Source organism: Pararge aegeria, chromosome 12 (genome assembly GCF_905163445.1).
Source record: "Pararge aegeria chromosome 12, ilParAegt1.1, whole genome shotgun sequence".
Taxonomy (NCBI): Eukaryota; Metazoa; Arthropoda; class Insecta; order Lepidoptera; family Nymphalidae; genus Pararge; species Pararge aegeria.
Window position 1 is genome coordinate 7,243,059 of NC_053191.1, and position 25,014 is coordinate 7,268,072.

General features: G+C 35.7%; 1 protein-coding gene across 2 annotated transcripts in view; it reads left to right on the forward strand.

Moving 5' to 3' along the window:
* The window catches only part of LOC120628096 (small G protein signaling modulator 2-like), a 52,793-nt gene that overhangs the window by 20,050 nt on the left and 7,729 nt on the right, over positions 1-25,014 (forward strand). Inside the window, exons 4-11 of one of the 2 annotated variants that reach the window (XM_039896311.1) lie at positions 12,644-12,807; positions 19,980-20,199; positions 20,711-20,828; positions 21,489-21,595; positions 21,799-21,923; positions 22,252-22,368; positions 23,599-23,735; positions 24,292-24,389. In XM_039896311.1, the coding sequence (XP_039752245.1) occupies positions 12,644-12,807; positions 19,980-20,199; positions 20,711-20,828; positions 21,489-21,595; positions 21,799-21,923; positions 22,252-22,368; positions 23,599-23,735; positions 24,292-24,389 (1,086 nt within the window). The remainder of the gene's footprint in view (positions 1-12,643; positions 12,808-19,979; positions 20,200-20,710; positions 20,829-21,488; positions 21,596-21,798; positions 21,924-22,251; positions 22,369-23,598; positions 23,736-24,291; positions 24,390-25,014) is intronic. The other variant, XM_039896312.1, reaches the window with a different exon arrangement.

A 25,014-nucleotide genomic window follows, 5' to 3' on the forward strand; every position in this document is an offset into this window, starting at 1 on the left:
CTTTGGGTGGAATTACTTTTATATAAGTATTTTATATTTAATTAGTTCTGGTCGTAACAAATAGATCCGAGGCTTTTGTCTCCCTCCCTTTGAGTCAACAATAACGAGCTAACAAAGCTGCCGTGTTTACAATGTGTCACGTAGCAAACTCATTATGTCTGCTTAATAAATTAATTGTTTATATAGTGATACGTAAACAATGTAATCTCCGTCTTCCACTAAAATTACGGTACGTTAGTATTTAAGAATCTCATACAGGACTGTATGAGATTCTTAAATACTTACCTTACCATGACCTTAGTATTAGATTTTGCCTAACAAGGCACATACATTTTCACTTTAAGAACTTTATCAAAAAAGTTAGCAACTTAAAAATATGTTTTAGTAAGTATAGGATTTACTTTTATCTGTTTTTCATTTCGATGTATACGCCGTTTGAATTAAAATATTATAATTAATGTCTGGGCGATATTCATTTAATTTCGCACGATTACTACCGTCACAACTAATCAAAATTACAGCTTTATTCAATATCAAAGTACCCGCCAGTACTTGTTTCAAGTCTTTTTTTTTTAATTCTGTGCGGTTTGAATAGAGGGCCCCACCGCAAAGTATTGTAATCCATTGGGAATATCATTATAACTTTAGACGCGTCAGTAATTTATTAGGTGACATATTTTATTGCCTTATCTAATTCTGTACGGAAATCCTTATTGAACTATATTGGCAGTTTTTAAATTGGATAGTGAAATCCGCTTGGCAATGTTCCCTGACGATAGTCCTAATAGCACTATAATTTTAAAAATGTCAATAATTTATTAAGCTGAGTTATTTTGGTTACAACGCTTGATAATCGATACTTAAGCACTTACAAGAACGTTTGCAACACTTTCATACTTCATCATCGTCATCATCATCTCTTCAACCGATTGAAGTCCACAGCTGGACATAGATGGCTGGCTTTTTTGATATCGTCTGTCCATCTCGTTGGAAGACGACCAACGCTGCGTTTACATGTGGGGGGGTCACCATTGCAGCACCTTCAAACCTTTGTACTAGTCCATCGGTTCTCCGAGCTTTGAGACTCGCTGAGCTATGTCTGTATCACGTAGAGATACTCCCAACATAGTTCTCTCCATAGAGAGCCTTCTCTGAGCCTTCTGAGGTCCATACTTGTAAGCCACCGCATATCCGAACCGTAAGTCATCACTGCCGACACGTACTGTTCGAAGACTTTGGTCTTTAGGCACTGAGGGATTTTGGACGATAAAATATAAGTTTCCCGAACACTAGGATTGTATCACACAGTAGGATGCGCATCCTACTTGGATTCGGCGGTTTACCTCTTTCTCGAAATTGGACCTACCAAACTGGATTTTAATACTGGATTTCATAGTAACAAAGTAAAATACGAGAATGATAGATTTATTATTCACTTTCACCAAAAGGTATACACGCGACATTTACAAGAGACATTTTCCCAAATAAGGTTCTTGTGACTGGTCGCACGCTGGACGTAATTTTAAACGCCGCTAAGGACGCGGGTTGGACGTTGTGGTTTGGTCTTGCCCACCTGAGCCCAGACGATGGCCGATTGGCACAGTGGGCAGCGACCCTGCTTTCTGAGTCCAAGCCTGTGGGTTCGATTCCCACTACTCGAAAATTTTTTTGGTGACAAACATTAATGTTTATCAGTGTCTGCCGATGTTTGTATTGTCGTAATATTTTTATTTATTTATTTCCAACAAACTACAGATACTATACGAACTCAAACAAAATAGTACAGAACATACAGGAAGAACAGTTAATTTTTAACTTTGAGGTACAAAGTAAAATATGAGAATGTTATGATAAACGACTAAGACACCGGGAGGTATCTCTGCATCGTTCGAGTCCATGTAGGATTGAGGTGCATCGATAATGCAGTCGTATTTATATCAAAATACCCACCAACTCAATGTCATGGACATAAATATCTGGCAAATATGAAGTTATAGTTAACAAAAGTTTAATTATTAATCTAAATAACCATACTATAGAATTCAAGCATAAAATAATGAAGAACAGAAAATTTAAATGTGGCCTTATCATAATCATATTTAGGCATCCTTTCCTTGTGAATGAAAGTAAATCAATCTAACGTCTTATAATCTACTTCGTAACTATAAGATTCAACAAATGTTCTTGTAAGTTGCAAAGTATCGATCCCCATTCGTTGTAACTATTAGGTACGACCAAAATATCTCATATCTATAGCTCAACTCGATAAATTATTGACAGGTCTAAAATTGAAGGGCTATTACTATCGACAGGGAACATCGTTAAATTGAATGCAGTACCTACTTTTAGAACTTAAAGTCTAGTTTTGTAGTGAGTGTACCTACTACAAATCTCTAAAGCGTTCGGCCTAAGAATGTGTGCCCTTAGTTACAGGAAAGAGGAAACCACTACCATTTTTTAATCCCCGACGCAAAAACGACAGGGTTGTTATAAGTTTGTCGTGTCTTTGTTTCCAAGTCAGGCTAAAAATAAGCGTTGGAAATTAGCACGGTCGTCTCGGAGGCCCAGCAATGTAAACTGGGGATGATGATTAAACTTATTAACTAGCCCTTGACTGCAATCTCACCTAGTGGTGAGTGATGATGCAGTCTAAGCTGGTAGCGGGCTAGCCTGTTAGGGAGTTTGGTAGTCATACCCTTAATCGGTTTCTAAGCGACATAGCACCGGAACATTAAATCGCTTAGCGGCACGTCTTTCTTGGTAGGGTGGTAACGTCTCACATCAAACCAGACCAGAGAAAATTCAGAAATTATAAATGCCCCAATTGCCCCTGCCGGAAATTGATCCCGGGACATCCTACTTAAATTCACAGCGCTCTCAATTTTGTCGTTTCAAACTCTTGCGCAACGAATGCTTGCAAACGAAAGTTTGCTAAGTGAGAAGTTCCTATAAGGTTATTTTTTTATTAAACCTCTTACGTTTTACCAGCTTGGTGAAGGAGCTTAAAAATAAAATTTAGTTATAATGGTTTTAAAGTTTAAGTTTCATATATCGATTCATGTAAATTTTCCACCGAACACTTACAATTGCCGTGGGCTCATAAAGCGTAATTATAGGCTGGTACCTACGTTTATGTTTAGCATAATAATTATGTACCGTGTTTCCAACTACAAACTAGCTTTTACTTACTGAACATATTTCGTGGTTGTTGTAATTAAAATAACGAAATTCCAATTTCGAAATTCGAATTTCGAAATTGAGTGATATCTAATTGAGTAACTGTCAGGTTCCGACTTAATAACTTTGCTCATAACCACACAATAAGGAATACCTCAGAATAGAGTACCTACTAAGGTATTAGTACTGTACAGTAGATACTTGCCGAAACATAAATGACTTAGTTAGGTATTATGCTTTGTACTTTGGTATTGTTCATTCCATACTTGCCGCAACCAGTGCCGGATAAAGCAAGCGAGCAAATTCTTTCAAGATCTGCTATGGGTTCTTAAGTATAAAGTGGTAAAGGTATACTCAATACTTTTATTTGCTATCTAAAGGTTACAATTTTGCGGGTAATTAATAGTGTAGTAAATTACTATAGACGATGTCTGTGTGCGTGTGCGTGTGCGTGTGTGAGTCAGTCAGTCAGTGCTCACACTTGAAGAGCTCAAAAGCATATAACTCTTTGAGCTCGGAGTGCGCTTGGAGTAATAAATGCAATTCCGCGCGCTTAAGTATGGAATTAGCGGGAAGTTGCAGGGTTGGTATTTAGGATAAACCGTTTTAATATATAACTTAATCCGTCATAACTTATATAACTCAATCTCTTATATTCTAGAAAAAAGATTTTTGTAGGTATATGGTTACCACATTATCGATTTATTTGTAAGATTAATGTACACTGTTAATCTTACAAATAAATCGATAATTTTAAGCATTTAAGTACAGCCATTTCAATTCTGCTACACATCCACACTAAGTGTTGGGTAAGAGTGCTTGCATATACGGCAGACTTTTTGTAGAGCTGATTATCAGGCCCACTGAAATTCTCCACGTTTATACATGCAATTTTTTGTAAAACTTGTGCGTTTACCGTATGATATTATTTACGCCAAGTAAATAGTCGGGTACCGAGTGTATGACTTAGATTGTATTAGTAGGAAAAGTTGTAACGTTTCACGTTTTTTTTATATCAAACAAATTCAACATAACATCTTAATAAGTTTCACCCAAACAATTACGCTCAGGCAGAGATGAGTGGTATTAAATATGCCCCTCCCTTTCGCGCGGGGCCCGTAGCAATTGCTGCTCTTGCTACGTGGTTAACCCGGCACTGGCCGCAACCGAAATTATTTAGCACTAGCTGTTGCCCGCGACTTCGTCCGCGTTTGATTTTGTTTTTTGATGTGGCATTCAATTTAGTTGTAGTTCTAAAAAAGATTAAAGTATTCAGTATCGCTAAGCCCTAAATGAGGGGTTTGCTGTTGTCCGCTGAGGAGTTCTTTCCTCTATCTCCAACCACATACATCAGATTTACACAATATTTGGTCAAAATTAAACATATGTGTTTAAAAATATAATAACCCCTATAGTACAAAAATAATTATTTAAATCGGTTATAATTTGTCGGAGTTATGGTGTAAAATCGTCAGACACTTTCATCCCCTCTCCCAAAGAAACCGAGCCTAATGTCGGGATAAAAAGTATCCTATATTACTTCTAACACTACCAAGAATATGTGTACAAAGTTTCATGAGGATCGGTTTAGTAGTTTTTGCGTGAAAGCGTAACAAACAAACTTACATTGACATTTATAATATTTTATATATATTTAGCATAATTGCTAATAACGCATCGTATGACACATTTTGCACTGTGCAGATACACTCTTAATTAGGCAGTGATTTATTAGAACAAAGTATTTAATTTTATTTGCATAATACTATAATAGGTATCCTATTTACGCAATGCACAAAGGCGTAGGGACAAAGCATACCTTTGTATTGCATTATGTAAAAGGAACAAGTGGATTTACGAGAAAATTAATGTGCACTCCAGTTGTAAGTACGGCTATAAAGGACAAAAACGTCTTTGTAACATAAAACCTAAGTGGACGGGAGAGTTCTAATTAAAAAAATAAAGTAGACATTTTACTTTAGTCACAGATTATCATTTGGTACGGGTAGATTATATATGTGTGCAAGGAAGTTTTGTAGGTTATTTAAATGTTACTAATTTTTATTATAAAACACCCTATACTTTTCAAATAAAAATTACTTAGTAGCGTCCCATTCCGGCTTCGCACGGTTGCAATACTGGATGTAGGAAAATTTTGAGTTTCTTTACTATAATATGAATGGTGCATGACTGTGTATATTGCATGAATGACTTCATATAAACCATCCTCTTGAATCAACCATCTATTGCCGAAAATTGCTTTAGAATTGAAAGTAAATAAATAAATAAATATACTGCGACAATGCACACATCGCCATCTAGCCCCAAGGTAAGCGTAGCTTGTGTTATGAGTACTGAGATGATGAAGATGACATATAATACACAGAACACCCAGACACTGAAAAACATTCATGTTCATCACACAAACATTTTCCAGTTGTGGGAATCAGACCCAAGGCCTTGGACTCAGAAAGCAGGGTCGCTGCCTACTGGGCTGCTCGGCCATCAATTTGTAATAATTATAATAACAATATCTTTATTTTATCAAAAGATTCAAGCTTACAAACTGAGGGGGGCGACTTTGTTTTATTTTATAGGATGTAAAGATAAAGATATAATGCGAATATTCATCTCACTTTCAACATGGCCATGTCTTACCAAATTAAGTGTATCTTTTAACACAAGCCTATAGCTCTTTATCCAGCCCGGGATCTACGATTTGTTCGAGATTTGTTCGGGCAGCAACTTGAAGTAGTTCAGCTTTTGAGATAAATTACTCAAAAACTCACAAATATACATTTTTCGTGAATGGGACATGAATCAGACATTAAGAACTTTTTAATTAATTTGTTCTCTTTATTATCTGTTATCTATTTTTCATTTAATTGTGCAAGTATTTTATTTTTAACTAGAAGTGCCCTGCGTCCCGCGTAAATTACGGGACGCAGCGTACTGCTAAATAGTCGACATCTACGTCAATAAATCAGATACAAAACGGTAAGTTTTTTCAATCTTACTGGAAGTGCTAAATTTATATACAAATGTACCTAGACGTCTGAGGTGTGGGCGAATACAGCCATGGATAGATTTTATTCTGCAAAAATGTTTCACAATCGAGCAAAACTTTGGTCGGTAGGTACCTACTTCATATTCCAATAAATCGCAGTTACCGCGTGTAACCAGACATTCCACGAAGACGTAACCGCCAACGGATACTAGTGAGATTATATAACGTGGAATTTAGTTCGATAGCAAATATGTACAATATTGTATAGCTACCATACATGTAATGCGAAAGTGCCTCAGGCATTGTAGGTATGCGAATACAATAAAATACAATCGACCTTCTCATTTCTCCTCTCGTCAATGGGGAATTGGAGGCCAACAAATAAGTTGCGGGTAACTATTTTCAATAACCGCTTTTATCCAATGGCATATTAAATATCACATGCTTATGTCCCAAATCAATAAATGCCGAAAAAAAAACATTCATCTTATTCATGGAAATCATAATGGTATTGTCTTGTTATTAAGATTTCTATGATCTTATTGTATGCACTTAATACCTACACCGCTGCGCTGATTTCACTGCGCGATCACCGCAGGATACGGATACGCAGTCGTTACATTGCAGTGAATGCGTAACTAATAAAAAAAAAACTAAACTTAAGTACCTATTTTTTCAATAATCTGGTATTAGAACCGTAGAAGGATAGCGATAGTAAATAACAAATATAAAATTTAGAAGTACGAGCAGATTATTCTTTCAGTAAACGTAGGCTTAAGATAGATACTAATTTAGCTGAAAATTTACGATAATATAAGAAGATATAAACTTATGAACATTCCATAAGTGGTTTTATCCATCCTAAATGTTCGTTCCTCTTAAAATGTTTTACTATAGGTTCTAGTATACGTATTACCAAGGTCACCATAATTATATTGAATCATTACCTACCGGTCCACTAAAGGGCACGGGTCTCCTTCTGATAAAAGTGGCCGTAGCCCACCACGCTGGCCCAATGTGGATTAGTACCTAGACTTCACACGCTCTTCAGAACATTGTGGAGAACTATCGGGCACGCAGGTTACCCCATGATGTTTTACTCCACCGTTAAAGCAGGTGATTTTAAATGGTTTACATTAAAAAAGCATAATTATAGCTTCCAAAAGTTTAGAGGTCCGTGCCGGAAATCGAACTCGGTCCCCCGGAAGGGTCGAGGCCCTACCCAATAGGCTATCACCGCTTCCGTGATAGAAAGAAAACCGGATTGCTAGGTAGCCACAACAGCAGTGATGGCAACGATGCTTGCGTAGGATAGAACGTGGAAGGCGGTAGGTTCCTGCTGCGAAATTGTATTAGTCAAGAAGGAGGCTGCCGAGCGAAATCGAGAGCGAGCCAATCCCGCTCGGAGAAGACAGCGCCGGAGAGCTAGTGCTGACAACGCTCATTCACCTGCTTAATAGTCCCAGACGAAGGGACATCAGGGTCTACCTTCGACCCTGGGAAGACAGCCTCATTCTTCCCGGGGCGAGCTAAAAGCGTTGTGCAAGGGAGGCACCGGTGCGTTCCTTGCGAGATCCCGGAGCCTCCCGATATGTACTGCGGCTGGCTACCGAGGGGGTTTTAGTGGGTAGAAATCACCACATAGCCCGAATTCTCCGCAGAGAATCGGGTATCTTTTACGACTACGATCAGTCTGACAAGACTAAAGCGACTAAGAACAAGAATTATTTCGGTGGAAATAATAAAGAGAGTTAATATTTGTACCAGATTCCCAAATTACGATAATTGTATTACCATAGCAGCCATCTCGTGATAAATCTAAAACTTTTCGGACGATAGGGATCGGTGGCTTGATATTGAATTTATTTCAATTTCAACCTTGAACCGGCTATCGTCGATTGATCGGAGTCAGACAGCCTTTACTAAAACTTTTAAATTATTTCGGGACTCTTGCTCGAGTAGATTATACTTAAGGCCATTGGCTCAATATAAGGCTTAAAAAGTCTGATACTAAAGCATCTAATTGCTAGTACTTATAATAAGTAACTAGATGTTGCCTGAGACTTCGTCTGTGATGAAATTTTTATTTGCCCTGAAATAAAAAATATTCCGGAACCGCCTACGTTTATCTCTGCCAGAACCTCGAAATCAGTTTGTCCGATATTAGGTCACAATCATACAACCTTAAAAATACTGTTACCGCAGCTGTTGTGCACCGCAATTCCTGGTTTCCCGTGAGCTTGAGAATATTCCAATTCCCAACTCCGGAAAGAAAGCTACTGACCAAATTTACCGGCAGTTCAATAGTTTATACGGTAGATGGCTACAAACAGACAGGAGCACACCTAGGCGTTTAAAGAGATACTAAAGTATAGCGGTTTATTACTACAAACGAAGTTTCATAGAATCCATTTATCCCGTATGCTGATGTCCTAGTTTGATTGCTTAATTAAATCATCCCTCTTTTTACCTTTATCTACTGGGCCGGTTTCCGCATTTAAAACTTCTCGTCTGTTGTACGTGCTTCTTTTACTAGCCCATTTATTTATAATTATTAATCTCTAATTCGAATTTTGTTTTCTCTAACTTCAAAAACAAACTTTCATACAAACTTCCAACCCCTGTTTTAGCATTTTAGGGGTTAGATAAAATATTGTCTTAACTAATGAAAAATGTAAGCTTTAAAATAAATCTATTCTCTAAATTTCAAGTTTGTAGAATTAATAATGGAAATAATCAGTAACAACTTTGATCCCCTATTATACTACCCTTTAAAGGTAATATCTAAATAACGTTGATATAGATAAGTATTTTTTATTCATAATTACTAACTTAAAAATAAAGGTCTCTAACCTAAAAAAAAAGGACTTTCATTGCAGACTTCTAACTAGTGTTGCCCAAATGCAAGAACAAGACGAGACTTAGCCAGTCTTGGTCTTGGTCTTGCGCCAATACACCTGGTCTTGGTCTTGGTCTTGGTCTTGCGCTCCCAGTCTTGGTCTTGGTCTTGGTCTTGCAGCAAGAGTCTTGCAAGTCTTGCAATTACCTATTAGTCTATTACTATTTATTAAAGTTTACTTTAAATCTTAGAAAAACGTATTAGAATTGGAACATTGTGAGCTTAAATTAACATAGCCATAGTAAAGATCAAGCAGATTAATAAATAACTGAAGATTTGATAAGAAATTCGAAAAATCAACTGACCTATATGTCGTTTTCCATGGAAGTAACTGTTTCTTAATAAACATTTATGATTTATAAGCTTACATTTGCTAAAACATGTAAAAAAACAAATTAATTACAATAACTTGACTGTATTTTAAAGAACAATACTTATCTGTCTAGAAAGAGATTGAACCCTCAACTTATAAGAAATTTAATAAAAGAGTTTTACGATTTATCATTTATTTGAATAAAAAATAAAATACAACACAAATCAACAGCTTTATCATTAGGTTATGATACTTTATTTCAATTCTTTTGACCAAGAATTAATACAAAGTAACCATCTGGCTGACTCATCACTTAACCTATTTCTATGTTTTCTAATTACTAATGATGCTTTAGAAAATAACCTCTCAGCAGGTACTGAAGTTGCAGGTATTGAGAGAAAATCACGGGCCATTTTCGATAAAATCGGATACTCTGTCTCATGCGTCCTCCACCAATCTAAAATCACCGATCTGAAACTTATTTATTCTTTGGAACACCTGTAGGTACTCTTAAAATTCGAAATTATTTTGCATGAATAGTGTCAAATGTTATGATTTCGGCGCGGCGGCAACGATTGTTTTAGATTTCAAAAGAAGCCGCCGGCGCGTGTATCATAACCATGTACTTCCGAAAAGCGGCAAATTTCTTTAAGAAGTAAGTACAAAACCTTTGATGCCGCATTATCAAAGTGCCGATGGTTAAAACATAACTATGCATGCACTCAGTTTGATTTTAATAGATATTTTTTTATTCGCTATGTTTATGGTATTAGTCGTAATGCGCATAGGTCCAGTTTTTCATATTCTTTGATATAGTTTTTTGCGTCTCATAGAATTCCTAAGCGTACCTACCTACCTATACACCGAACTGTTAAACCTAACTACTCCGTGAAATAGCGCTAAGTCCTAGCTGCAAGACGCAAGAGTCTTGCAGGCTATGTCTTGTTCTTGCTCAAGTCTTGCACGGTCAGTCTTGGTCTTGGTCTTGCTAAAAATACGCGGTCTTGTTCTTGGTCTTGGTCTTGCAAAAACGCAAGAACAAGACCAAGACTGCAAGACCAAGACTGAATTTGGGCAACACTACTTCTAACCCGTGTTTTAATCGCTTAAATCGGTACATAGATTTGAACTCAACGATAACGCAAACAAAATAGCTATACACATTGCACAGAAAAAAAAACAGATCGTCAAACTTGTAAAACTCTCATTTTGCTGTTCGGGGAAATAAAAATCCTACACGTGTAAAGCTCTTGGCGACCCAGAGACAACCCAACAAATCAGGATTAAAAGGTTTTGTGATAAGTTGAGGTTGGAAGCGTTTTATTGCTATCCATTTGTGATTTAGAATCGCCAATCCCTTTGATTGCATATCTAATGGGATTTTACGCAGTTATAACTTCGCTTTGAAATTGATTCCACATTTTAATCTTGATGATGTTATAATGCCATAATATTTATAAACTAGTTGGATATATATTACAAATAATGTTATCTTAATTGCCTCGTTGGTCTAGTGGTAAGACGGTTCAAGTCCTGATGACGAGGTCCTGGTTTCGAATCCCGGGTTGAGCCAAATTATATAAGGTGTGCATTTATTATTTATTTACCATTAAAGAATTTACGGCATTAACCCCGTTGGCTCCCGTGCCTCGGAGAGCACCTAAAGCCGTCAGTCCAGTGATTTTTAGAGGAGGTCTGTGCTCATTATGAACCAACAATGTCTAGTAGGTATATGCACCTAGTACATGAATCATTTTGACATTGCTATGAGATTTTCTTGTAAACTTCCTATATTTGAGACAAGTTTTATATTCTAGTAAAAGTTAGCCCTTGACTGCAATCTAACCTGGTAGTAAGTGCAAGTCTAATTTAGACTAAGTTAGATTACCATACAGATTAGCCCGCTACCATCTGGTAGCGGGCTAATCTGTATGGTATGGACACCTAGTCGGTTTTAACGCGACATCGCACCGGAACACTAAATCGCTTAGCGGCACGTCTTTGTCAGTAGGGTGGTAACTAGCCACGGCCAAAGTCTTTCACCAGACCGGACCAGAGAAAATTCACAAATTATAAATTTCTAAATTACCCCTACCCGGAATCGAACCTGGGACCTCCTACTTAAATTCACGGCGCAGCTCCTATGCGCCAGGGAGGTCGACTACTTAATACACACTTTAAAACGTAAAGTTTGTCTAATGACTCTGCCACTTGTTCGTTACGAATATTCTATTGCGAAGAATCTGAGGAGTTGTTCTTTTTCAACATTATCATGCATTATCTTTCTATTTTGAGAGATGTCAGAGCGGAGCCAACCGCTACCAAGCAACCTTTTCACCTTTTAACCTTGTGTGATGTTATATAGAAATACTCTACTTATATTTTACCTTTATTGAAGAGAGCTTACTAAACCTCAGTCTGACTTTGACGCAGACTGACAGTAGCTGGTATGTAGTTCATAAATATTTATTGAATTTCAGCTGGTATGGCAGGTAGGTTAAGTAGGATTTAAATTAACAAACTCAAGTGATATTAACTATTAAGTTACCTACCGACTTAATACTCGTATTAAATTAGAAAACTTTGAATGAAGGCTTTAGACTTTCTAAACAAAATTAATCATATTGTTGCGTGAAAGGATTATAAGTTCAGTAGTATTATGATATTATGATTGATTTTGTTTCTTTTTGGGATGCACACGTCTTTTACGCTTACATCTTTATATTGCGTGTTTATAACCAAAAGTCAAAACTGTCTCTATATTTTATCGTTTAGCTAGCGAACTTTAGATATTCTAAACTAAATTATACTCCGATCTTTTAAACTATTGTTGCGTGAAAGGATCATTGTACAAAATTCAGTTTCACATTTAAAACATTCAGTATTATTATAATATGATTGTTTTTGTTTCGTTTTAGTATTCACACGTCTTTTACGCTTACATCCTTATCGCGCGTCTTTATAATCCAAACTTTCTCTATGTCTTTCGTTTAACTAGTGGTTCGGCTGATTCTTCTTCTTCTTCGTCAAGAGAAGTTCTGAGTCCTGGTCATAGAGTTTGGAGCTGATGTTATTCGCCCAAGAATACCTACCTATTCTCCACCTTTCTTTCTAAGGTGGATGTTTCCACTTCGGTTTTTTTAAGTTTATTTCCTCAGACTACCGATCTGAACTTGGCTGGTGGTGGACTGCCTTCCGCTTGTATATAATATCTCGTGTAAATTCCTCAAGAGTTTTTTTTTCGTAGCACTGTCCGGAGGCAGCCTTAGTGTCAGCAAGAGTGCTGGCAGCAGAGGGCACGCCAGCAACACGGTCAGCGTCTGGAGTGGAGAGGCGACCATCAGCTCCGCGGCCACCTCTGTGCAAGAGAGGATCTGGTTCTTTGTTGTCACAGTCACCGCCGCAATCCAAGTAAGTGGAGTTACGTGTTGAGGGTATATATACAGGATTTAGGTATAACTCGTATAAAACTTAAGTATAGTTTTGATTCTATGCAACTACTTATACCAGAAATTGGTTCAATATTTTAAAGTGTACCTAGCTATTTTTATTGCAATACAAGCTAGCCTTTAGTTGCAGGTTAACCTAGTTATACGTGATGATGCCTTCTTAAAGAGGCTTAAATGGAACCTTTTAGGGATTCGGCATAACTGCCAAAATTAAACACAAACCCCTTATCGGTATCTACGCGGCATGATAACGGAACGTTAAATATCTTTGCGGTACGTTTGGTCAATAGGGTGGTATCTAGCCATGGCCAAAGCCACCGACGAGACCTGAGAAAATTTAGAAATGGTAACATCAAAAAGAAGAAGTTTTGATATTACAAATTACACTCTCACATCTTTCAAATTTATGACCACATCGCTCACAACGGCATTATTGTATTACGTTGTATTAAAACCTTTGATCAGAGAGATTAAAACAGTAAAACCTTGTAAAGAAATTATATAATTAATATATTTATATGTTATCTTAATTAAAATGTAAAAAATAACTTTTTTTGCACTCAAATTTCTGAGATGTATGTGTAAAGCATAAAATTGAATTTAATTCATTATCAAAAATCCGTACAAAGTTTTTAAACCCATAACACTTTTTGATAATCTTTGCGTGCACGTTTGAACTTATAACTTCAGAGTAATTAGTCAGTAAAGCTGTCTACTCAATATTTAAATAGAGCTCATATTTGTTTTTTTTATATTTCTATATATCATCTCCGGATGTAGGCGTTCATCTAAGTTAAAGCAATTTATTTTAACACCTTCGTTTTTTTTTGAAGTTTACAAAGAACAATAACACTTAAACTTCGTCAACTTTCTCGTGATTCGTGAACATAGGAAAAGTTTCGAAGTGCACATTGTCCCAGTTGTAAATTCAAGAACTTTGAAATTGAGAAAAGCTGTTATTTTTGTATAACTGCTTCAATGATAAATGGCTTATTTTTTATCATTTAACATCCTTAACAGCATCATTATGACGATTATCGACTTATATTATTATTATGTGGTAGTCGACTTATCTGCAGCAATGTAATTTTTTTATGTCTCGATCTCCACACCATCTGTGTGACGTCATACCTATATCTTGTTTTGTTGGCAACACAATCTTTTTCCGTGCGTTAAACATTTCCATCCCACTGAAGTCTTAAGATTTGTATGTGTTAAACAATGTTTGGTTTGATGGAAAACACAACAATGTAAACAATCAAATGCATTCTCATTGATATTGTTGGATAAATAATTATGTTAATAATGTGGTATCTCATAACTGAAACGTCCTTGGAAAAGTCTGAGTGCAAAGTATTACTACTACGTTCCATTTTAAATGGATATGGATCCTCTTAAAATCGTAGTATCATTCCAGATTATTCCGAGAAGATCCTCTTCGCATCAGACTCGTTGCAATGATGGGTTCTTCGCCGAAATTACGGCCAAAATCTCTAATAAAAAAATAAACATTACTTATCAGCGACATTTTAATAAATCGTCGTTTGGTTGGGGTTTCTTGAGGAAAATTGATTAGGGAAATTATGTTGGCTGTAAGTTGAGTAGCGGAAATTAATTTTAATGCCGGCACGCGCCGCGGCTGCCGTTGAGCAACCATTTCCATTACTTTTATTGATTGCGCAAGGAGCTGTTTTTATTTTTATTAATTTTCAGGCATTTCTTATGACAAATTTCTGAAAAAAATAAAAGGAATGTGTGCGTACGCTATTATATGTGTAAAATATAAACCTATAGGGTCGCAACTTAAACATAGAGTCGCACACAAAATGATCTCTCTCTAAACAAGATTGTGTTTGAGCACTCTTCTGTTCATTAGCAACTTTCATTATATTTGCAATCTTGATCAACATTTCGTAAGTTATTTATTTATTAAGAGCACTAACATACCGCGCACTGCTGGCACTACATGTACTGGCACATAGCATTTGACAAAGTTATAAACGTGTCGCTTTTTTTGTGCTTGTCAAAAAGAGCACACAGTTAGCAATCATTAAGATCGAACGCTAGAACAGTTTGTTTCGGGTCAGTCAAAGCTTTTCTTACCTTTGATTGAGAGAAGCCCTACTTAACATCGATATAGTACCTAAAGATTTTTTTTAATTTTTCGCGCATCACAAAAAAAACTATTACTTGAATAGAATGGAATTCGAGTTGGTATGTTTATAAACGCTTGTCTATGTTAAAATTTAAGACACTTTTTATCCCGAAAAACAATAGAATAATGAAAAAATTGAATGTTCTAAGTGACATATTGACATTGACACACTTCAGTCGACTAGAAAGTTGCATGACTATCTTTACTGTATTTTCTTACTATTATAAAGAGTTTGTTTGAGTGCCTGGAACTAACAGTCCGATTAAAAAAACTTTGCGTGAGGTGGCCGATTTTATTTGGTGGAAGTGTGGACAATGTAGCATTAACAGTACCGCGACCCATTGTTGACGCGGGCAAAACCACAGGGCACAGCTAGTACAACAATTAGATTGGTGGAAGCACTCTAAGCGCCTTATAAACAAACGTACAAAATTCAAAAATTCAAAATTCAAAATTCAAAATTCATTTATTTCAAGTAGGCCTAATACAAGCACTTTTGAAACGTCAAGTCTGTCCGTGTGTAGTGACTCTACCACCGGTTCGGAAGGCAGATTCTACCGAGAAGAAGCCGGCAAGAAACTCAGCAGTTGCTCTTTTCCAACATCAAAAATTACCATTTTATATTTTAACATTCATTTTTCTATCTTGTGAGAGATGAAAGCGGAGCCGGATGCTTCCAAGCAACCTTGTCATTAAGAAACTCATCAATTGTATAATAACCTCGCTGTAATAAATGTGTTTTAACACATTCTTTAAACTTATGGATTGGTAGGTCCAAAATTACCTTAGGAATCATATTATAAAAGCGTATACTCAATCCCACAAATGACTTCTGCACCTTTCGCAGACGATATGCAGATGTCACTAATTTATGACCATTTCTTGTAAGTCGACTGTTTATATCCACTTTTTGTTTATAAAGACTAATATGTTGTCTTACAAATACTATATTGTTATAAATGTATTGTGAGGCTACCGTAAGTATACCAATTTCTTTAAATTTTTCACGGAGGGATTCACGTGATTTAAGTTTATATATTGACCGTACAGCTCTTTTCTGCAATATGAATATAGTTTCAATATCAGCAGCTTTGCCCCATAATAAGATCCCGTAAGACATCACACTATGAAAGTACGCGAAGTAAACAAGTCTTACTGTTTCTACGTCAGTAATCTGTCTAATTTTCCTGACGGCGTAGGCAGCCGAGCTTAGTTTACCTGCTAGTGTATCTATATGGGTACCCCACTGAAGCTTACAATCCAAGGTCATGCCCAGAAAAACTGTGGAATCTTAAATTTTTAGTGATTCACAGTAACGATTAGGTAGAGCCTTTGTGCCTTATGCCGGCTCTTCACGTTGGCCAACATTGCGGCCAATGTCGCCGTGTCGGTGCAAATATATAAGCCAAAAGTTCACGATATAGTCCATACGTTGGAAGGTCATACAATTGTCGGCTTGGTACAGCTCTATAAAGCGAAAAGATTCTTCATTGGTCATTGTTACTGACATTTTGTTGACACTAGTTACGCCCAACATGTGGACGCGGCGGCTATAACTCTGCTACAACCCTTTGGATCTTTGTTGAATAACCGACACCAAATTGACCTTACGCCAACTTGTGGGTCATCATTCAAATAAATACCAACATAAGCACAAACACCCGATTAACGATAGTCCTTATCCATAGGCCATAACCAATTCGCCACTATACGGGCGTGCATGTGTGTTTGTGTGCCGCGTGTGTGTGAGTGTGTGAGTGTGTGCGAGTGCGTTTATGCGTGCCTGAGTGTATGTGTCTTAGGTAAGAGTAGTCAGAGTCATTTTTATAAACACAGATCCCACCGACCCAAGGGGTATAGCAAGAATTTTTCATGTAACATACAGCTATTTATTGGGGTTCTGCTTTATACGAGATTTAACACTGTGGTCAGCCCTCAGGCTCCAGACATGACATGGGTCACGACTTTTTCCTTGCCATATATTTAGTCAATAAGTATGTGTAATTCCGTCGCTAGGCCATAACAAATGATAAACAAAGGTAAACGGGTCGCGAGTAGTTTATAAATAGGTTAAGATAGTAATTTATTTAGGTAAAGGGTGTAAAGAGGCGGAGCAACGTTTCATCTAATTTTTTTATTGCCTCCGACGTAATTATGTCTCCGAGAGCGAATAGAGGGCTGATTGGTAATAAATGAAACGTTCCTGAATAAATAGAGACAAGAAATGAAATTGTAAATGTTTTCCTCGTAAGTATTTATTGCCCGAAATAATGTGGACACTGGACAAGTACATACTTTGAAATGTTGGACGTTAGTTTACAATATGAAAAAAAACTACTCTCCTATTTACTTGTTTTATGAGCGTTAATAATGAGAGAATATAGGAAGGTATTTAAAATAAATAATAAATAAATATATTACGACAATACATATATCTCCATCTAGCCACAAAGTAAGCGTAGCTTGTGTTATTGGTACTAGGATAACTAATAAATAATAAATAACAATATTTATATTGCAACAATACACACATCTGACATTTTTGGTATGAATTTATGAATAATATACATAAAAAATACCACTGCACACACAGGCACTGAAAAAAAATCATGTTCATAATATAAACATTTCCAGCTGTGGGACTCAAACCCACAGCCTAGGACTCAGAAAAAAGGGTTACTACTCAAGTACTCACTGGGCCAATCGTCCGTATATATAATAGGGAAATGTAACAAAAGGTTTTAATACGATTTTACATACATACTGTTATTGTAAACGTACGTCCCAATGTTTACAGTAACCATATTCAATGTTATCAATATATAAATGAGTTTGATTGGAAACGTAGTACAACACAATCCAACTTTATTCCGAAATATGTAGTTTTCAAACTCGTTAAATATTCTCCTAAAGCATAGAAAACAGAGCATTCCTTTTATTGTCCCAGCAAAATGTGAAACCCAATTAAAAGTTCAGTAAACAATTTGCTAGCGTAGGTAGTGACTGTTTAATTAAAACAACCGCATTACATACCTTAGCTTCGAGCTTCGGTGACATCGTTAAACCTTTATTTAATTTGTATTGAAACCTACGTAATAACAATATTAACAGGAGAATGGCATTTTTGGGAAACCAACGCGAAGGCTTGATTCTGCAAAGCAACCAAAATTAAAGAGAATTTCGACGAAATATTTTTATTCCAACCTAATTATTTTATCATGACTAAGTACTCTTTATGACTTTTTCATATAAGGCCTCTAATTACTTTGATTCCAAGGTAAAATAATTTTATGTGTGATTGGAGAACTTCCATTAGTAAGTGTTCAAACGTTCGGTTAGTGGAGATTGTAAAGACAACCGTAACTTGTATTAACATTACACAAAATAATAATACATAAAGAGGTGATAACGTAGTGGGACCCAGCGGGGAGCCCCACCAGTGGCACTACGTACAACGGAAGGTTCCGGCCGACCAAGTGCGGAGACAAGCCTAGAGAGAGAAAGAAAATAAAGAAGAATGTAGTGGGAAAGGCTTCGATTTTCCTTTCGTGGAGACCGAGTTCGAGCCGCAACGAAACACTCACTTTTCGGAGTTATGAGAGTTTGTAATTTAAGTAATTTAAATAACACTTGCTTTAAACGGCGAGGGAAATCATCGTGAGGAAACTTGCATACCTGAAAGTTCTTCATAATGTTCTTAAAAGCTTGTTAAATCTACCAATCCGCACTTGACCAGTGTGGTAGACTACGGCGTAAACCCTTCTCATTCTGAGAGGAGAACCGTGCCCTGTAATGGATTGATGGTGATGAAAACAATACATGATAATAAATACTTTTTGCCTGCCCCTGAGTGCAGTCAAGCCATGGCCTTTCGGGAAAATTCCATCGAAGTATGATCTCACTTTTTTACAAACAAAACAGAAATCATATTTTGTACTTCAAGACATACGCAGTAACTTACAAGTCTAAAAACGCAAGTCTAAATCTGAAAAATTTCATATCTAAAAATAAATCAAAATAAAATTTGTAATACTTTCACGGCCGATTGGCGCAGTGGGCAGCGACCCTGCTTTCTGAGTCCAAGGCCGTGGGTTCGATTCCCACAACTGGACAACATTTGTGTGATGAACGTGAATGTTTTTCAGTGTTTGGGTGTCCTTTAGTTTCGTACAAAATTGTGCAGGTAGGTGCAGTCATCTTGAGATTTTGTAAATAGGTATATTTAAAGTGAACAGTTGCCTAATTTTGAAAGTTTTAATTTCAATTAGAAGTCAAACAATCTATGGTCAGGTAAAGTTTTTGAAAACTCGTTGAAGTGTTTAGAATTAGATTAATTTTCAATTTAAGAAGGATAATGATTTGAATACAATACTTTTCATTATTTTATGAATAATTTTTTTTTCAACCATTACAACTTCGGTTAATTACAACCTCAGCTTTAGGTCAACTAGATTCTTTGATTGTAATCGCTATGTCTCTTAAGTCAAGATTAAATACTAGGTCTTTAATCAAGATCTGTTTGGAGAACATATTTAGTGAGACGAGCGAAAGTGCGTTTTAACTATAGCTAGGTAGTAAAATAAGTCAGTTAACGGTTTTTCTTTATGAGATTGTTTCATGCCCTAGAGACCTACAATATCGTTATTACTTACGATCTTATGTTCGTATCGTAAAGTCGCTTTTTCGACATCGTAAAAGGTATAACTTTGCTTGTCTGTTCCTCTTTACTGTCAGTTTATGACCGATCGTAAATGAACACAATAATGAAAATTACTTTTCATTGGATTTTTTATTTGATTCAGACCGAAACGCCAAGGGTCTGCTATTCATTAAGTCATGTGCAAAAAGGTTGATCAATGGTATACTTACAGCAATATAGCACACCATTTTTAAACAATATACAACGGTGGGTGTCAGACTTCTATTCAATCGTTACTATTGAATGACTACTTGAAATAGTTATACGTATTTTGGTTTAGATACCTTTGGATAAGGATAGCTCTCTTCGAGCGTCAACTCGCTAAGATCATCGAGCACCTAGTAAACAACGCAACGAGGTACTACGAAAGAGACGCACTAGTAGCAGATCCTGACTACGGCAGCATCCTTAGCTCACTGCTCGTCGGTCCTTGCGCCCTGGAGTATTCCAAGGCAAAAGCGCCGGCTTGCTTCTGGACAGATCCTCCAGCGGATGAACTAGTAAGTTCAATAAATATAATAAGCTAAATTTGAACAACGTTTAAAAAATTTAGTTAGCAAGTAAGTAAGAAAGTTATATTATTAAGGAATCGATTAAAAAGTTACGTTAGACGTTACATTATGAGTAAAACGGATTAACTTTCTTTTCTTTTTACTTACTTTGTTCTTTTCTACTTTGTTCCGAATTCCGAACAGCCGTGTTAGCCATTTGGGGTAAGCTTTTCCAACTTTTGTTCCGTCAGGAAAGATTTCAGAAAAGTTTCCAGATAATTCCAGATAATGAAAAGAAAAGTTTTAAGATAATTAATTATGTGATTTTAAAATAGAATTATTACTCCTTAAAAATTTATAAAAAAAACTTTTTTAACAATATTAACAAAATCAAATCTTCGCTACATATATTGATTTACACAATTTACTGCTAAATCAATTATACTTGGCCGAGTAGATTATAGAAATAGCGTTTATTAATTTAAAGTCAATATCAACAGAAGTATTGTATTAAATGTAGGTCCAGAGGCACAGGATGTCTGCTGGTACAACAACACCACCGTCTGTACGGAGACCGATCCTCAGTTTTCGGAGAAGCCTCAACGCTTCATCTGATGATGGTGGTTCGGTTACAACAGGTAAGAACTTAGAAGTATTACCAAATTTGAAATATTTAATTTTGATTAAAGTACCTTTTTTTGAATGTTTACGCAACGAGCTATTTAAATTTTGGCATATGAATGAATGAATGAATGGATGAATACACACACATATTTGAGTTATTTCTGATAAAATATATACCAAGTAGGTGTTTACTTCGAGTTCATTAAGATAAATTCTAGTTACATAGAATAACTTTTTGCTACTCCATGTGTTAATCAAGTAATTGAGTTTGCAAAGCTTCTGTCTACTTTGTTCTCGGTTCGTTACAAGTTACTGTAACAGTTTTGTCTGTATTAAAATAACTTTTCCTTTCTGCTACGTATATTCGCTAATGAGTTCTTCTTTACAATTACCTCACATATCATAAAAGAGGATGTTCTTTTTGTTAATTCTACAATATTTTATTATTAATTTCCATACATTTTAGAGATTTTCCAAAAAACTTTTTCAGTAGAATAACTACTTAATGATTCAATTTAAGATTTACAACGGTGTTTTTGAAATATTTGATCAATTAATTATTATCTTATTATCTGATTTTAAAAGGGTTGCACAGTAAAAGAAGACACTACAATTTGTAGATTAACAGTAGTTAATCAACAGTATTTTTATACAGATCGATGTTTAATTTATAGGTGCGGGAAATGCAGCGGCGTCTAGTGCCAAAGATTATGTTGAAAGCTTACATCAGAATTCTAGAGCTACGCTATTATACGGAAAAAACAATGTTCGCGTGCAACCAGTGAGTGTTTACTATTGATCCCTTTAGATATTTGCACTAGCAATCGAGAAATAATTTACTATTTTTGTTTTAGTGTCCTTCCCCCAAAAGCGCTAGGGATAGGATATACACATAAGAAAATATTCTAAACTTAAATAATAGACATAATAAAAGTAATACAGTAAAAAAAAAAAAAAAAATGCATACATTTTGTAAATTTCCAGAAAGACTTAGTGGAGCCGATGCCTGGCTACCTAAGTCTGCATCAAACATCTGCTGGGCTGGTTATCAAATGGACTCCTAATCAACTGATGAACGGTTATGCCGAAAGTGAAGGCATTGACAAGAGGTATGATTACCCAGTTATTAATTTGCTGTAGGCACTTAATTTTACAATGAGTTTTGCTATTTTCTATTCTTGCTTCATTGTAGCTTTTTGATGTAAATTTAGCTTTTGCATTTGATGTTATTATTTGGCTGCCCTTTAAGCTATCATATACCTACCTGTTTCTTGAAAAACTTTATAGTTATCATCAAACAATTTATGAGGTTAATTCTTGAAACTAGTTTTCAACAATTGAAAGTGAATCAGATATGTTTAAAAATCAATATTCGATTTTGAATTGGGCGTAGTTGGTAGATACACTGTTAGTGTAAGCTTGTGTACCTATGTGTAGTAAGCTACGATGGCACCCAGTGCATGCGTCGGCGTGCCCTCACGAGTGTATTCTGTGCAGTGTAGAACCTTGCAGTGTGTATAGAAGACGATGTGCCGGTCCGCTTTGTATCGACTGGTACGTTCTTTTTTTTTTTAAGTTGTTTATCTAGATAAGTTGCATTATTAGTTTATTTGTATCATGTAAATTTATTTGCTTTCATCTAATCAATCGTATTCAAGGAATGCTTGATTTTACGCGTTATCTGTTCTGGTCTCCTGTAAGTATACGAAAAATGTACCAGCAACATAAAATTTAAAATAGATGTAGGTGCAGATAATTAAACATGAAGCTCAGAGATTTACATAGATTTTTTAAAATTGTGTCATAATGAAATGGTGATAAATTTTATAGCTAGTGCGAGCGCACGTCACTTAAATTCACTTACACGCGGAGGACCAAATGTTATCACATTATGCTATTTAACTAATTTATGGCACGTTCGGGTACACAATTCGATTAACGGTGACTGGCCAATTAGCGATTGCAATCAATAATCATTAATTGAAATCGCTAATTATAGCATTTCAGTAGCTCACTCAGCATATTAATTGTTAATCGTTTGTAAAATGTATTAGCCGAATTGCCATTCGTCAAGTATAGAATAGGTTATTCAATTTCATAGATTATTATTCTTAAGCAAATTTTTACTCTATATTAAACTAAATTTGTATGTCTATAAGTATAGATGTCCATTTTATAACAATCCCTATGCTGAAGGACATAGTACAGTCTAGATTTATGTACAAAATAATTGGTACCATTGTTAAAAGTAACATGCCCTACACAGCAAGGACTTAACTCGAGGTAAACCACTAGTATTATTCTGAACTCTTTCAAAATGTATCGCAGCTAAAGCTGACATCAATTTAGTTATCAGTTTATTTTTGGAACTGGATTCAGCGTTTGATCGGTAACTTCATTGCATACCTACTTAATTAAAATATTTATGGGGCCTTAATATATTAATAAATTACTTTATAAAGAGGTCATAGAACTATTGCATCTAAGTATTTGAAACTTTTAATATGAGAGATGTTGCTCAGCGGGATTCTATTCCGTCGCAGCATGTCACAGCTAACAGCACGCAGCGCTACAAAATTGACCAGATATTTTGTATTCTGGATAACCGATTTTGTTGTTGATAATATATTGTATCTAGTAGAAAGGCTTTCTGATTTGATTAGTAATACCTAAAATGGATTAAAGCTGTTTATTTTGTTTTCGTGGTTTAAATTATGAGCAGACTGAAAATGTGAAGAAACGTTTAATCCTGATTTTGTTTTAAGAGTTATTTATATTTTTCAGTGTTTACTGGGCAATGTCGCTACAAGTGTGCGTATGGGAAGTGGTTTATGTCCACGTGCATCGATCCCAAGCTAGCGATGCTCTGATATTGGTCGGCCAAGATGGAGTTCAGCGACCACCTATACACTTCCCAAAAGGTAAATATATATCATAAGCAAAGACAGATAAAATATTAAAGTTAAAATTTAATCAGAGCGCGGAGGAATCTTTTAAATTCTGCCACGGAAATATTTTGATTCATATTTTCATTCTATTCTACTGAATCGACCTTTTTTACGATATCGTGTTGTGTCCTTCCTATGATATATATTTTTATAAATTTTATTAGTGTTTTTACCTACACTTGGAGGAATTATCAATTTTATAAATTTAAAATGCATATAAAAAAATTCGGAACCGACAGGATGAACCTGCGACTCTCGGGCAATCGCGGCCTGAGCGCTTTCATCAATTAAGCTACGGCTCTCCTACCATCGATGTCGAAATTAGTATATGCCTTTCACATCAGTCTTATAGCGACTGTAGTGTCATCTAGTAGGAAACTTTGCAGTTTCGATCTACTTTTTCAAAGGTCCATATTACAATGAGACACGTTTGAAACAAGAGATGACACATTGCTTTTTTATATTGCTTTTTAAGTTCCCGAATTTTTTTATATGATATATATATATATATATATATATATAATTTCAGGGGGACATTTACTATCGTTTCTGAGCAATTTAGAAACTGGATTGCTACCACATGGACAATTAGACCCTCCTTTATGGTCTCAAAGAGGTAGTGGAAAGGTAAATTCTATTGTCACTTTATATGTATTTATTACCTTAATTTTAAATTACTTCATAGCACTTAGTTTTAGTAGTTTTTAATAACGTTTAACTTTTGGTGATACTAAAGCGTATTACTCTTCAATTTAAGTAAGGAAGGAAGTGACGCGCTTACTTTATGTAATCTAAATTCGTTGTATTTACGTATTATGGTTAGACGAAAAAACAAAATAATGATTGTACATAATAATAGAAATAATCTTTATTTCCAGGCATTACATCTTTTTAAATCCAAAAAAAAATAAAAAAAATTAGAATTGCATTACTTAAAAAATACCTATAAGCTATGTCAGAATGCTATTTGGCATCCCTTCCATTAACATGCATGCACCCAGTGCTGCATGAATGGATTTTCTCATTTTGCTCATCACTGATGCTGCTCTTTTTCTCCTAATACCATCGAAATCATTGGTTCGAGCTTCAGCAAGCATCAGAGATGCACTACAGAAACGCGGCAACCGCATCTACACCCTTCCCTTCGCATTATATAAAGGATTTGTCGATAATATTTATCATTATCCATAGAATCAGTTAAGGCTCCGAATTTAGTGCCTGAGCATACTGTATAATATATAGTCGTTCCCTT